At 41.5% G+C, this 15,627-nt stretch overlaps 1 protein-coding gene across 1 annotated transcript in view; it reads right to left on the reverse strand.

The window, feature by feature from the left end:
* The window catches only part of LOC125459369 (kielin/chordin-like protein), a 320,716-nt gene that overhangs the window by 233,845 nt on the left and 71,244 nt on the right, over window positions 1-15,627 (reverse strand). Inside the window, exons 2-3 of the mRNA XM_059651906.1 lie at window positions 2,062-2,156; window positions 109-198 (exon numbers count right to left, since the gene is read on the reverse strand). Coding sequence (XP_059507889.1) covers window positions 109-198; window positions 2,062-2,156 — 185 coding nt within the window. The remainder of the gene's footprint in view (window positions 1-108; window positions 199-2,061; window positions 2,157-15,627) is intronic.

Here is a 15,627-nt window from a genome sequence, read left to right on the forward strand (position 1 = left end):
CAATAAATCAGTGACAATCCATCTTATGCAAAAACACGTCCTCCCTCCTAAGTGAAGCCTATGTACGGTTACATAAACACAAAAGCAGCCGATAGCTGCCATGGTTACCTGTGCAGGAGTTTCCTTCTTGCCTTCCTCGGCAAAAACAGAGGTTGGGTGCAATGCAATAACCATTACCACATCCAAAGGAGCAAACAGCTGTAAAAAAAGTTTTTTAAAAAAGTAATGGTTAACATGCAACACTCATCCCACAGGAAAAAGTATTCACTAGTCCAGGTCAGTCAAACTGGCAAACATAGTCTGCAAACAATTAATAATTTGTTTCTTTTATTTCTGAAAATATTTTCCCATTGCCTGCCCTTCCTGAGCTACTACGTCACCAAACTATAACTGCAAGTACTTCAAACGACATACACAGCACCATTCGCAGCCACTGGACCAGAGAAATGCAGTAATATCCAGAGGGAAATGAACTTTTCTCTGGGTCAGAGATGAGACACAATGGCTCCGGAATACCTCTCAGCCGGGAGTTTAGCTTGTAGAGGAGGAGGACTCAAAAGCTGATTCATCGAGGTGGAGTGGGGAGGGAGTGTTGTATAAAGCAGGCAAAGGATCTGAAAGGATTAATACTGACGCGTGCCCCAAGCACCAGCAGCTATGATGACATCATCGCTGGGTCAAAATTCTTGATTTCACTCCCCAACAGCATTGCGGATCATCTTACACCAAATAGATTAGCAGTTCGAGAAGGCAGTTCACCACCACTTTTTCCAACAACATCTAGCGATGGGAAATAAATGCTGGCCAAGCCTGCAGTGTCCATATCCTGTAAATGATCTTTCAAATATCGGGCAGATTTGGTGGGAGAACAGTGTAGGAGTGAAATGGTCGTTAGCACTGCTGCCTCGCAACACCAGGGACGCAGGTTTAATTCCAGCCTTGGATGACGGTGTGGAGTGTTCACGTTCTCCCCATGTCTGTGTGGGTTTCCTCCCACCGTCACAAATATATACAGGTTAGGTGGATTGGCTACGCTAAAAAAAAATTGTTGATTGTGTTCGGGAATGTGCAGGATAGGTGGATTAACCATGGGGAATGTGGGGTTACAGGGATAAGGTAGGGGTGCTGGGTCTAGGTGGAATGCTCTTCAGAGAGTTACTGCGGACTCTATGGGCCAAGTGGTCTCCTTATGCACTGTAGGTATTCTGTGATACCACAACCTTAAAAGGAGTAAGAAACGATATCCAGGCACTCCACATAATCTTTGTGACACAGTCTATCAAATCAATTCAACATTCAACTTGTTGCCATCGTGCAATGTACTACTTCCCAATTAAATACAGGAGACTCTTCCAATCAGATCAGTGAGTGGATTTCACTCCACTGCACTAGACCTTGTTGGTCAGTACAGTGAAAGAGGGTGATGGCAGCAAACTGACCACATGGTGAGTGCAGACTTGGTTTAGCAGCACATGCAATATCTGCTGGCGGAGTGGCAGAGAGCCAGAGGCTACTACATGGGCAGTGCAATGAATTAAAAATTGGGAGGGATAAAGATCCGAGGTTGATCATAGACACTTGTGGATATTGTACCAGGACTGAACTTGGCTTAAAATTGGTAGCCTCACATTTGAATAGGCTTCTGGCACTTTTGTCTAGGATCATGCCCAGTAAACCGCTCCATTGGAGGGAACAGTGCCTCTCAGCAAGTGTGACTGTCTTCAGGGTAGATGGCAAAAGAGAAGCGCATTAAATTGTGGTGGTGTTATCATTGCCTGGATGGCAAACAGTGGGCCCTCACAGCTTTCCCAGTCTTCAACTAGGAGCCGGCTGACTCCTGCCAGGCAAAATTGATGCCCTTACCCGTACCAGTTCAGACATCCGCGCACACAAAACGTCCACCAGAAGTGAAGACTATGAGCTGCCAAATTAATCTACAGCAGTGCAGGATTTGAGGCAGGCTAACATAGATGGTATTACAGCTCTTGAACACTTGTCATCAGGAGACAATTCCTTCACAAAACAAAGCCAGACTGAAGCAGAGCTCTTATTTAAACTTACGTATTACACAGAGCCCGCTGCCCCGTGTTGGGTTCCACCCCAGGCAGCACCCATTCCCGTACCGTGATAGGCACATGTGAGGGCCTTGGCGATATCTGCAAAAAAAAAGACAAAAAGAACTGCCTGAGATCTTAGTCTTCACAGTGGCAGCAAAAGAATTGACATTTCCAAGCATACCGCAACGCTTCACAACTCCTCATCATTCCAAAGGATCTCACAACTGAAGAAAACGTTTAAAGTGTAGCCACTTTTGTTTAACAAGACAAGTACAAAGTCCATTTGCAGACAGCAAGTTCCCACAAATAACAATGAGATTGCTTGTTTGAGTGAGGAATACTTGCCAGGACAGTAGATATGAAAACTGACTGCCAACATCACACAGCAGTTGGTGGTAGCATCGTGAGCACAAACGTGAATAAATTAAGATCGTCATCCGATTTCAATCAGTAGCAGTTCCACAGTAATTTGTGACTTGCAGTGGTCGCAGGCTCACTTCAGTCTAAAGGTGTGAGAACTTAAGACCCACTCTGGAGAATTGGGTACAGGATGATGCTTCAGTGTAATACTGAGGGAATGCTGTGCTGTCAGGCTTGCTACCAATTGGATGGAATGTTAAACCAGATCCCTGTCTTTCCTCTCAAATAAGCAGAGAACATCACACGACATCATTTCAAACTAAAACAGGGACGTGGGATCTTGTAACAAATTGGCTGTGGCATTTCCTATGTTCCAACAGTGAGTACTCTTCAAACTACACTTCATACATACAAACTAAGACCAGGAGTAGGCCATTCAACTCCTCAAACTATCTCCACTCATTGTGGAGAGCCTTTAAATCCTAAAACCAAACTAAGTTCTAATTATTTTCAAACACAAAGGTCACCACTCACAACCATATTTTGTTGTTTTTCTTGCGATCCTGAATATTTCAACATTTTCCCCAAAATAAATGATAAAATCTGATACCTGCATAAATGCGACTTAACTGAATAAATTTAAGAACAGGTACAGTAGTCATGTCCAAACTTATTGACCACTATATTATGGACAGGAATTCACTGAATGCATGAAGATCTCCAGGCTGATGTATCCTCGGTTGTGTATACACACACACACAAACTTATCCACCACCCCACAATCGCAGTGCTGAAAATTCTTTAGAGAAAGAAAGACAATCTGAGTTAACTGCTTCACGAAAGGCAGCAGTGGCATACCCTCACACATGTCACTTGCCTTTGTACTAACATATAACACAGCAGCAACACTAGTCATTGAAACTTGCAACTGCAATTGGCAAGTTTTATTCCTAACAGAATGTTGCATTCTTTCTTACCAGCTATAGCATTCATTTTGTGACTGCAGTGAGGTTCCCAAGAAATGTAAATATTGCTTGATTTTCACTTTCAATTCCTTTAACGTTATACTTTATTTACAGAATGTGTAATAGTACATTACATTTACTGTTTGACATTGACATCAAAGTTTTTACAGATAATATTGATTGTCTACACGTCAAGCATTCCCTGCATTATCGGAGCTTGAATTTTCTTCAATGCAATTTTATCTTCTGAACACTTCCTTCAAATGTTCAGTGTTACTTGCATTCAAACATGACATTCTCTCATCTTTGTCAACGGATTCAAGCAGGTATCAGATTTTATCATTTATTTTGGGGAAAATGTTGAAATATTCAGGAAAAAGTCAAGCATACAATCACTGCTAACACTACAGTGAAGCATTTATTGCTTATTGCTTTTGTGGAACCTTGCTGCTTGCAAAATGGCAACTGCCCTCGTCCAGATACTTCAAATATTATTCATTGGCTGTGAAGTACTCTGGGCATCCAAAATGTAAGAAAAAGAATTAATTTCTGATAAGTTCACTTTCTTTATAAATATACATGATGTGTTTTCTTCCATTGCTTTTCATCAGGATACTGAAAAGTCTACTGTATTCCAGGTGACATGATGTATGAGTTTATGTCATGCAATGTTGAATACACAATGCTGCCTGTTGTATAATCTTTTGAGATACAGCAACAGGTAAGAGTCTGGAGTTCAAATTTTTGCATCACTTAAAAATGAAGTGTGGAATCTTGTGATATGGCCTCCTGGTCTCATTTCATATTGCTGTGATTTCGGTCTAGATTTCTGATCCAATTTGTGGAGCACACAGCCATTTGGTTATGAACATAAGAAGGTTATTCTAACCCTCCAGCGTGTGATTAGATCATAGTTGCTCTGTACTTCAACATCAATTACCTGCCTTTGTTCCATATCCCATGAAACCATTTGCTGACAAAAATTGATAGATCGATCTTGATAGCTCCAATTATCTAAAGTCTTTTGGGAAGAGAATTCCAAATTTCCATAACCCTTCAGGTCAAAATGTGCTTCTTGTTTCGACTTTTTCCAAATGGCCCGAATCTAATTTTAAGATTGTGCCCATTGTTCACAATTCCTTCACCAGAGAAAATAATTTCTCTGCATCAATCCTATCAAATCCTTTTATCACTTTCAACATCTTGATGTGATCATCTCACAACTGGTATCTCTCCTGCCTTCCTTGAAGTGACGCTCTAATACAAACCCGAAACATCTGAAGAAAGGCAGTCAATGTCAGATTGCTGCTTTATTTGAACGATCCCTGATTTGACAACAACAGTCCACATTTCCTGCCGCTTGATGGGCTTTCCACGCCTGGATTTATCGAAAATGTGATACACAACGTCTCACCGACAGTTCTCCGAGAGTTGTCAGGAATGGGAGCACAGACAGGCCAAGCACAGTTTCTAACTGCACTTGTTGACGAACGGCAAATTTAAAGATGAAGCTTAAATATCAGTGAATGGGTGAGTAGGTTGGGTTGGTGAGGTGACAGTTGAATGTGAAGTGGTGGGATGGTAGTCAGCAGGGTGAGAGGGTTTGTCAGGGAATCTTGCTGTTGGCCATTACAGGGTTAGTGGGAAGTGTTCAGTGTAAGGACTGGAATGTCAGTTTTGGAGTTGGGATAGGTTTTCGGAGTCCAATATTTCCTGGCTAAAAAATCTAAGACCATCCAATTCTAACTCAGAATCAGATATTTACAGAGACTCCCAGGAAGCAGGGGAGTTGCCCATTTGAAGTTGAAGCTTTCCAGGCAATTCAAGTAGATTAAAATATCAAGACCTTCACTCCTGACATACATCTCTATTCTCTGACCATCAAGGGATTGAGTTGATGTTTCTCAGGCCCTTATAATGAATTGCCTCTTTTGCTGACACACCTTCAATCTGGAATGTAGATGCTATGTCTTCAGCTGATACAAAGTTCACTTTTTTGTCCAATTCTGTCTCGTACAATGAAACAGGTGGTCCTCCTACTCTGAACACTAACATGGTGTTTATGGCTTGACAAGCTGTTTTGTTTGCTGCCCTCAGTCTGGTTGTGCCTCAGTTCAGTTGCTCTTTATTGAAATCTGTGTGACTGGCAGCTGTACATAGGCTGCTTTATATCACGACAGATCGACAGTGTCCTTGTTATCAACATCAAGCTACATGCAAGTATGCATTATCTCAAAAATAACACTATTTGCCTTCAACTTTACAAAAAATACAGAACAGAACAGAACAGGAACAGGTCCTTCAGCGAACACATGACACCTTTCTAAATTAAAATCCTTTTGTGTCTACACTGTCCATATCCCTCTCTTCCCTACCTATTCATGTACCTGTCAAAATGCCTCTTTAACATCACTATTGTATCTGCCTCCCCAACCTCATTCGGCAGCACATTCTTGGCACTTAACAACTGCTGAGTTAAAAACCCTCTTACATCTCCTATAAACTCTCCCCTTTTGAACTTAGATCTATGTCCCAAAGTGATTGGCATTTCTACCCTGGGAAAAAGACTCCGACTATCCATTCGGCCCATGTCACACATAATTTTGTAAACTTCTGTCAGGTCGGCCCTCAGCCTCTGAAGTTCAAACGAAAACAAAACAAATTTACCCAATCTAGCCTCATGGTTAATCCCCTCCAAGCCAGGAAACACCTTGGTAAATCTTTGCAGTACCCGCTCCAAAACCGCCACAGACTTCTACTAGTGTGGAGACCAGAATTGTACATGATATTTCAAATGTGGCCTAACTAGAGTTCTCTACAGCTGCAACATGACTTGCCAATTTTTATACTGTAAGACCCAACTAAGTGGGTAGAGCGGGTGAGGTGACAAAAATTTTAGTGGAAAGCTTAGTTAGTTAATCAGGCTGTGAGACTTGTTCCAATTTGAGTCAGAGCAGACTTAGATGAGGGAGAGGTTATCCAGGTTCAGGGAGGAGGTGCTGTGGTAAAGGTGAGTGATTGGAGCGTTCAGTTCTGTAGTAATCCATACAAGTGATTTTTTTAGCCATATAAACTTCAGGACTGTTTAAAACAGTCAACTTGTCAAAGCTTTCTGACTTGCACATTGATTAATAGAGGTGTTGCCATGGAGGATGCACCCAATAATGCGATTTAAATTTTAAACCAGGTAGGTTGTCTCTGTTTGGGCAGGGAATTAGCCCAAGAAATTAACCAGTGGCCAGAAATTAAGCTGTCACCTATCTTTAAATAACTGAGTTTAAACAGGGGAGTGTGTGTATTCGTGTTCTTTCTTGCTGCCAAAAACAAAGACCTGTGGCCTCCAGTACACCCAGGCATACCATACTGTGAGCTCAGTTAACAATTCTACATTAGTTGTTATTATAATTCCTTGTTCACTGTCCAGGGGTATGTAGTTTGGGTGGATTGTCTATGAGAATTACAGGATCTCAGACACAGGATGAGAAGGTGGGATGCTCTTTGGAGATTCGGCATGGACTTGATGGGCCAAATGGCCTGTTTCCACACTGTAGGGATTCTACGATTCAAATCACATGATTGATGATAACTGCTTGCTTTACTGTGGACCCTGCTGGGGATATTGAAAACTTACTGGCGTAGAGATGTTCTTAATTAATCTAGTTGGATGGAACCCTGCTAAGAACTAGCTGAGTTGGAAGAAAGCTTGCTATACACAATGATGTCACCCATGAATGAAAAGAAAACATTCCGTATTAGTTTAAGGTGAAACCTTTTTTTTGACAGAAATCTTGAAGGTACATTTCAAGAGTGTAGTTCCTGATCAAGCTATGTCTGCAAGACTTCAGAAACAATGAAACATTATTTGTGACTTCACCACACATGCCAAAACATCAGAGCCGCAGACTCCAGAACATTCTACACTTCATCCTCTTGCCTCAAGAGTAAACCATTGGCCAAAGCATTTTTTTTTCTGGTCAGGAAGTCAATCTCCAGAGACAAATCTGTTTTCCCTGGTTTCCAGAAGTGTCCGTGTATGTGTTTTTGTGTGCGCTTTGGGGATAATTAGGGACATAAGCATTTATTTTTGTACATTACAGTATGATAACCAGTTAATACATCTTTATTGATTTAGATTTGTTTTGATAACAAAACACATAATTGCATTGATAGATCTTTTGATTAAAACATAAAATGGAAAGCTGACCATCCTGGAAAAAGTATTTTTATTTTATGTTTTGGGTCTGAAACAACAGAGTACAACTCCAGACTTGGTCACAATAGCTCCATATCCCTTTCCTACCCTTGCCTGTCTTGCTTCCCTTGGAATTGGCTTAATTTGTGTACAAAGCTTGGCATGTTTTTTTTTCAGAAATTGAGCTCAAATTAAAAAGTAAAATATTTGTATAACTTTGTCAATCGGCACATTTCTTTCCACCTTCACCTCCTCCTTTTCATAAAATCCTAGGATCCCAGGTGTGCAAGCAGGCCATTCAGCCCATCACATTCCCACCAACTGCCTAAAGGACATTGCTCCCAGACACACAGTGGTATCCTATGCCTGTAATCCTGCAGCTAATCCACACAACCATCCCTGGGCACAATGGAGCAATTTAGCATGGCCAGTCCACGTAATCTTTTGACTGCGGAGAAACCAGAGCACCCAGAGGAAACCCACGTAGACGCAGGGAGAATCTGCAAACTCCGCACAGATAGTCACCGAAGGCTGGAATCGAACCCGAGTCCTGGCTGCGGTGAGACAGCAGTGCTAACCACTGAGTCACTGTGCAACCGTAATAGGTGTTATAAAATAGCATGTGTTACCATAAGCCATAAATTTAGTACCTGCCAAAACAAATTTCTTTTACTAAATAAATAAAATGAACAGTTGCAACAAAAGTCCCTTCCACATGCAATAACAATTAGAGTTTTCAAAGATGCATTAAATTAAGAATTGAGATTACACAACAGAACATAAAGTCAACAAGTAAAAAATTGGGCCATTTAATTTCTTTGATCTATTACATACAGAGGTTCTTATTTAGAGTAAACATTATCGTAGAGCTTTGGAATTTCAAGTTTGCTTTAAGCAATTTTCAACAACATTGTAGCAGAAAGCTACTTGGGCCATTATAACTGATTCCCAGGACACTGCAGTGCTGGCCAAAGTACAGGTGTTCCAACTTCACTATCCAAGTTCAGCTGTACTGTTGCAGCTCTGACAAAAATAACAAGGTCAAGCCCCTGCTTTTAGGCATGACTGAAGTTTTGAAATATGAGTTATCATGAAGACATTAAAGGCACGAAAGATAATTCAATAGGTACGTTTAATGCTCATGTGAAGTATGACCTATTTTTCTCAAAATTACTTCCTTTGGTTAGACACATTTTTATGGACAGTAGGAGGTTCAATTATTAAACAGAAAAAATGTCACCACAAAACATTTTACAGAATTCATTTTGAGGGAAATTATTGGACCCTACTGGCAAGATAATGCCAGCAGTATAATGTGCTATCCAATATAAATGAAGGTGTGGGAATTTATACCAAAAAAGGTGGCACAAACACTGGTATTTTCACTGATTACAGTACCAGTATTTGGCAGAGGGTAAGGGTTGCTTGAGATAGTACACTGTCATTAATCTTCTGTCAGTACTGTGACTAGATCTGTCTACTCATCATTGGTGGAAGATAGGCCATTGGTGAGTCGAAACAGAATTGGCACCAGTCTTAGTTAACTAGATGACTTAATGCGTGTTAGCAATAAGTATATTATTGTAAGTATGTCTGCCTAGTCATATAAAAGGGTCTCCTGTGAGTTGTACAAAATACACCTGCTTGCTACAAAGACTAATGTGACATCAATCGAGTGGATGAGCTAATGAAACTTAAACACTAATTCTTTCAGAACCATTACCAATGTGACAAACACATGGCAACAAGAAATTAAGCAGTACAGCCAGTGAGGCAAGCCTGTTCACAATGGTGCCAGTGTGGATTTCACAACAGATGACTGAAAGCCTGTGAAACAACGTCTACTTGACATCATATTAAAAAGCAAGAAATTTTGGCCATTTGCACACACTCCACTATTCAGAAGATCATCCTGATTTAATCGCGGTGTTCGTTTGACTTTCCCATGTGCTCCTCGGTAATCTTTGAGTGATCCCTTGTGGACCAAAAGTGTGTCAAACTCAACCTTGAATATAAGCAACAACCTCGCCTCCACTGCTCTCTTGGGTAGAGAATTCGGAAGATTAACCACCCTCAGAAAATAAATTCTTCATCTCCAAATAAAATGGGGGAATTCTTATTTTGAAATTGTGCCCTTGGTTCTCGGTAAAGGTAAAGCAGCCACAATCCCACTGGAACATAGTGCTGCTCTCTCTTCAGAGAGATAGAGAAAAAGATGACTGGTGGGGAGTTTGAGCTGAAGGTCACCATGCCTCAGGTGAGAGGAGAGACAGAGAAGGCAGGACCTTCATGCTGACCTCAGCCAGTTTGGAAATTGATGTCACTTTGTATCACAAACCAGTCATTCAGCCAAACCGAACTAACCTTTGATCACTTTGCAAACAAGTCTCTGAAATGGCTATCAAATCATACCCATTTACATCTGTTGGTGGCTTTTTTTTTAATGAATACAGCATATATTCAGAAAGGGAGCCTTGGAATCTGTCCTAGCACTGGCACCACATATTTGGCAACATTGTCCTGGCAATCAACTCATGCATTGCTCTGCAAAGATCGGGTATGAGGTTAAAAGATGATTCCTGCACAAGTGCTCTTTAAATTGTTAGGCACCCAAGTTGCAGTGAAGGTATGTTTTGGCAATTTATTCTGTTACAAAGTACACCAAGTGGTTCTAGAGGCCTTGTGTGTTGAATTCCTATTATTTAATGCAAATGTTGCTGCATCCTGACAAGGGGACAGTGGATGCAGAAATGGCCAGAATGGAAAGAAGGAGAGATGCCATAGCTCAGCTTGGAGTGCCTGAAGGAGCAGGATGAGTAAGAGCGGCAGAGGGCCTCAAGAATGACCTGCAGTGTGGCAGTTAACCAAACAGGTCAACTCAATAAGGTTGATGCTGAGGGCCTGGCAATTCACTGCTACAAGATGTCTAATGACTTTAGGCATATGGTCAAATTCATTGATTGCACCCTCACATACACCCAAACCACCATAACACTACTCTATGTGCCACAGCTCTATTATTCACCGAGCAGCACACCCTGCGGCATGCAGCACTGGGCCAGAGCATCCAGATATACTTTCCACTACTGTCAGTTTCACAAGCATCTCCCACCACTTTCCTGTACCTCCAGCTACTCCAGTAAGGAAGGGACATCACCCAAACACAGTGCAATATGATCACTGACACTCCTTTCTCTCTTGCAGGACCAGCTGGTATGTGACAAAAGGAAGCAGTCCAGCACTGCTGGGGATCATCTCAACTCATTGAAGGAAGTAGCTGATACAACAGCAAAACCTGCCAACATTTTCACACCTTAAAGTTACAGATTCTCCCTTCATCACCAAACCTACCCCAAAGCAACTTTGTCCAATACCATCACCAGTTTTAGTGCTCTTGGAATCCTTCACCTCCTGGTGCAGCTGCAAATAACAGTAACTTTCTTCCAAAAGAGGAGGATATCGTTCAAAGAAATTCAATCTCAATTTCCTGCTCCCTTGGTTCATTATGAAGGTTAACTGAGTGCATTCATGTTTCATTAATAGAGGCTTGGGCAAAGAACACTGGCAATAATAGGACTTGATTTCCACATTTTTTTCTCTCAGTTCCACACGCCAAACACACTCCTGCTGTGTTCACCCTGGTAACAAGTCACTGGCTCCTCTTCCACTTACATTCCACAAATTACTCATCTTATTGCTGGACTGGTAATCCAGCAACCTACATAATACTCTAGGGACAAAGGACAGAATCCCACCATCACACAAAGTTCACTATTGTGCAGAGCATGCTACCCATTTGATTGGTAGTCTATTTACACTTTAATATTTGATTGTTTAGCCTTCAGCATAAAATGACAGTGGTGTGTACCTTCTAAAAGATGCAATCCCACAACTTGCCAAATATCATTTGTGACTTCCAAATATCATTTGTAACCCTCACCACCTAGAAGGTCAAGGTCATTAAGTACCTACCAACATGACCATTTTCCAGCTCAGTGCCAGTAACTACACTGATAGTTCTTTCTTTGCATCGAATCATGCAGCATGGAAACAGACCCTTCGGTTCAACCAGTTCATGCCGAACATAATCCCAAACTAAATGGGTCCCATCTGTCTGCTCCTGGCCCATATCCCATCAAACATTTCCTTCCTACATATTCATGTGTGTTTTCCAAATGTCTTTGAAATGTTGTAACTGTACCGACATCCAACACTTCCTCAGGAAGTTCATTCCACATGCGAACCATCCTCTGTGTAAAAGGATTGCTTTGTGCCTTTTTTTAAAATTTCTCTCCTCTCATGCTAAAAAATGCCCCCTATTCTTGAAATCCTCCATCCAGGGGAAAAGACAACAACCATTAACTCTATACATATACTTCTCATTATTTTATAAGCTTGTCACCTCTCAACATCCTAAGCTCCAGTGAAAAGAGTCCCAGTTTATCCAGCCTTCCTTTACAACTCAAACCTTTCATACTTGTCATCTTTCTGGTAAATCTCTTCTGTACCATCTCCAGCTTAATAATATCTTTCGTATAACTGGGCAACCAGAACTGGGCACTGTACTCTAGAAGAGACCTCACCAATGTCCTGTACAACGCTCAACATGACTTCTCAATTCCTATACTCAAAGGGCTGAGCAATGAGGCAAGCGTGCCAAATGCCTTTTTAACCATCCTGTCCGTATGTACCTGCACCCCGAAGTCCCTCTGCTCTACAACACTGCCAAAAGCCCTACCATTAATTGTATAAGCCCTTTACCCTTGTTTTTGTACCAAAATGTACACCTCACATTGATCTAGAGTGAACTCCAGCTGCTGTTTTTCAGACCAATGATTCATTTGATCAAGATCCCTCTGTAACCTGAGAAAACTTTCTTCACCATCTACTGTGCCACCAATTTTGATGTTGTCTGCAAACTTACTAACGCCTTCTATATTCTCATCATTTATATAAATGACAAAAACGGACCCAGAACTGACCCCTGTGGAACACCGGTGTTGACAGGCCTCTAGTCCAAAAAGCAACCATCCACTATTACCCTCTGCCTCCTGTTGATAGGCAATTATGTATCCAATTGGCAAGCTCACCCTGAAGCTGGGACATATACCTGGATCTCCTCCTGGACAGCACCAGGGGAATATCTTCACCATAATAACTACAATAGTTCAATATATCATCTCCTCAAGATGGGAAATAAATGTTGATCTTGCCAGCGCCAGCCACATCCCACTATCAATTGAAACCGTGGATGACTGAAATATAGCATTCATCTAACAGCAACAATTATTACAAATTAGTGATAAATGAACAGTCCAAACTAGCTGATTTGTAATATCAAACAGATAGGAATTGAGCAATTAGGAAACACATCCAATAAAACCTAGGAAATGCCCCCTTTGCAGCTATTTTATTCCAAGAGCAAGGAAAAACAATTAAATTCCAGAAAATTACTTCCTGAAAATACTTACAACTGACACTTTCATTAGATTATTGACATTACAAAGTAATAAAATAAAATTTACAACATAATAAGCCGATAAAAACATAGATACCTTCCAAGAAAACCATAAAATTTACCCTGAAGTCATCTTTCTCAAAATCTCTGCAATTACTTTTTCCTCCATAGGTCTGCACCTCTCTGGGTGGCCTGGGTTTTCAGCTCTGCTTTTTCCCCGACAACTATTACCATGAGCTGCTTCCCTGAATGGAGAGATTTAATCCTGCAAGGGATGGCAATCCTAAGGATAGACAAATTTCAAACTGCAACATGCTGCACAATACTAAAATAATTGGGATATCTTTGTTGTAAGAAACTGTTGTACCATCCACAGCCTTTCTCCAGGCATTTCTGGTGAGACCATTAATGCATGTTAGCCTACTTACCTGTCTCCCTTCAGGGCTATTAACAAACACCCATGTTGCTCGACACCATGATGCCCTATAGGTCTGAAGAGTAAAAATCTGCACTTTGATGTTGACTTTCTCTCATATTGTAGGATAGCAGCCCAGTAAACTTTTTGATATCTGCTGTACCTGCATGCTAACATTTTGTGCCTAGGACACAAAAATCAATCTGCCACTCACAATTCTCCATATTAATGACATTTTGCTTTCACTCTTCCTTCCAAAATGAACAACTTCACATTTCCCCATATTACGCTCTATCTACCAGACACTTGTGCACTCACTCAAAACTAACCATACCCATCTGCAAACTCATAGAATCATAGAATCCCTACAGTGTGGAAACAGGCCCTTTGGCCCAACAAGTCCATACCGACACTCAGAGCATCCCACCCAGACCCATCCTCCTAATGTACACATCCCTGAACACAACGGGCAATTTAGCATGGCCAATCCACCTAACCTGCACATTTTTAGATTGTGGGAGGAAACTGGAGCACCCAGAGAAAACCCACGCAGACATGGAGAGAACGTGTAAACTCTACAGACAGGCGCCAAGGGTGGAATTGAACCCACGCCCCTGGGGCTGTGAGACAGTAGCACTAACCACTGAGCCACCCCAACTCATGTCTTCTTCACAACTCACATCTCAACTTATCTTGGTGCCATCTGTGAACATAGATACCTTTCCTTGACTCACCTTATCAAAGTCATTGATGTAAATTGCACACAGGTTGGAGGTCACAGCAGAAAACCCTCTGGGACACCACGCATCACATCCTGCCAAAAGTTCACTCAAGCACATTCCCCATTTACTACCAGTCATCCTTCCTACCCATGCTAATACATTAACCCCTCCACCATGAGCTTTTATTTTCACAATAATTTTTCATGTGGTACGTTAACAAATGTCTTCTGGGCATCCAGGTACCTGAAATCACATTGTAGATGGAGCACAATGTGAAAAAAAAACACCTTGCTGGTCAATACTCTGAAGGGTCAATGGATATGAAATGTTAATTCGGCTTTCATTCCACAAACCTGCTGAGTTTCTTCCGCAATTTCCATTTTTGTTTCCAGCATCAACAGTTATTTGTTTTGTCCCAGCTATTTCTTGCTGTTTACCTTGATGTAAACCAAGGTGCTCTTTGTCAAAGTGAAAGGAAGCTGGCGTATCGAGTCTATTCCCACCCACTGCATTGGTTTACAAGTATCACAACTCTGAACAGTCTACATCCATCACCAGCCTAGTAATTTTCCTTTATTCTTTTATTCATTCAAGGGATCAGGGCGTCACTGGCTAGGCAGCATTTATTGCCCATCCCTAATTGCCCAGAAGGCAGACAAGAGTCAAACACATTACTGTGTCTCTGGAATCACACATTGGCCAGACCAGGTAAGAATGGCAGATAATAAAATGTGAGGCTGGATGAACACAGCAGACCCAGCAGCATCTCAGGAGCGCACAAAAGGATGCTGCTGGGCCTGCTGTGTTCATCCAGCCTCACATTTTATTATCTTGGACTCTCCAACATCTGCAGTTCCCATTATCACAGGTAAGAATGGCAGTTTCCTTCTCTAAAGGACATGAGTGAATCAGATGTTTTTATCTGACAATCAACAATGGATTCATAGTCATCATTAGATCCTTAATTCCAGATATTTATTGAATTCAAATTCCACCACCTGCCATGGTGGGATTCGAACCCGGGTCCCCAGAACATTACCCTGGCTCATGTGGATTATCAGACCAGCAATAATGCCACTAGGCCATTACCTTCCCTTTCTTGGAGAGGCCAAGGTTTTTTTTTTAAACTCGCAAGGGTAATTCATGATGGAACAAATCTGGAAAAATCTTCAGAACACCCTAACCCAGACCAATGAAAATTATTCCAGGTAATCACATCTCACTGTGATCTATATTAGTTCTTATTCCAAACATTTTCTGGGAGGCTGAAATCCCTGTACCAGGTATAAACTGGTCCAGCTCTTCTGATGATATGCATTGAGTCAGCAGTCACAGCTCAAATCTGCAACTGATTCCATGGATGGATGCACTATCCTGATGGAACAGAGGTAGCTCTTGTCATCTATCCCAGTTTTAGATTAGATTAGATTAGATTACCTGCATGTGGAAACAGGCCCT

Source organism: Stegostoma tigrinum, chromosome 17 (assembly GCF_030684315.1).
Source record: "Stegostoma tigrinum isolate sSteTig4 chromosome 17, sSteTig4.hap1, whole genome shotgun sequence".
Classification (NCBI taxonomy): domain Eukaryota; kingdom Metazoa; phylum Chordata; class Chondrichthyes; order Orectolobiformes; family Stegostomatidae; genus Stegostoma; species Stegostoma tigrinum.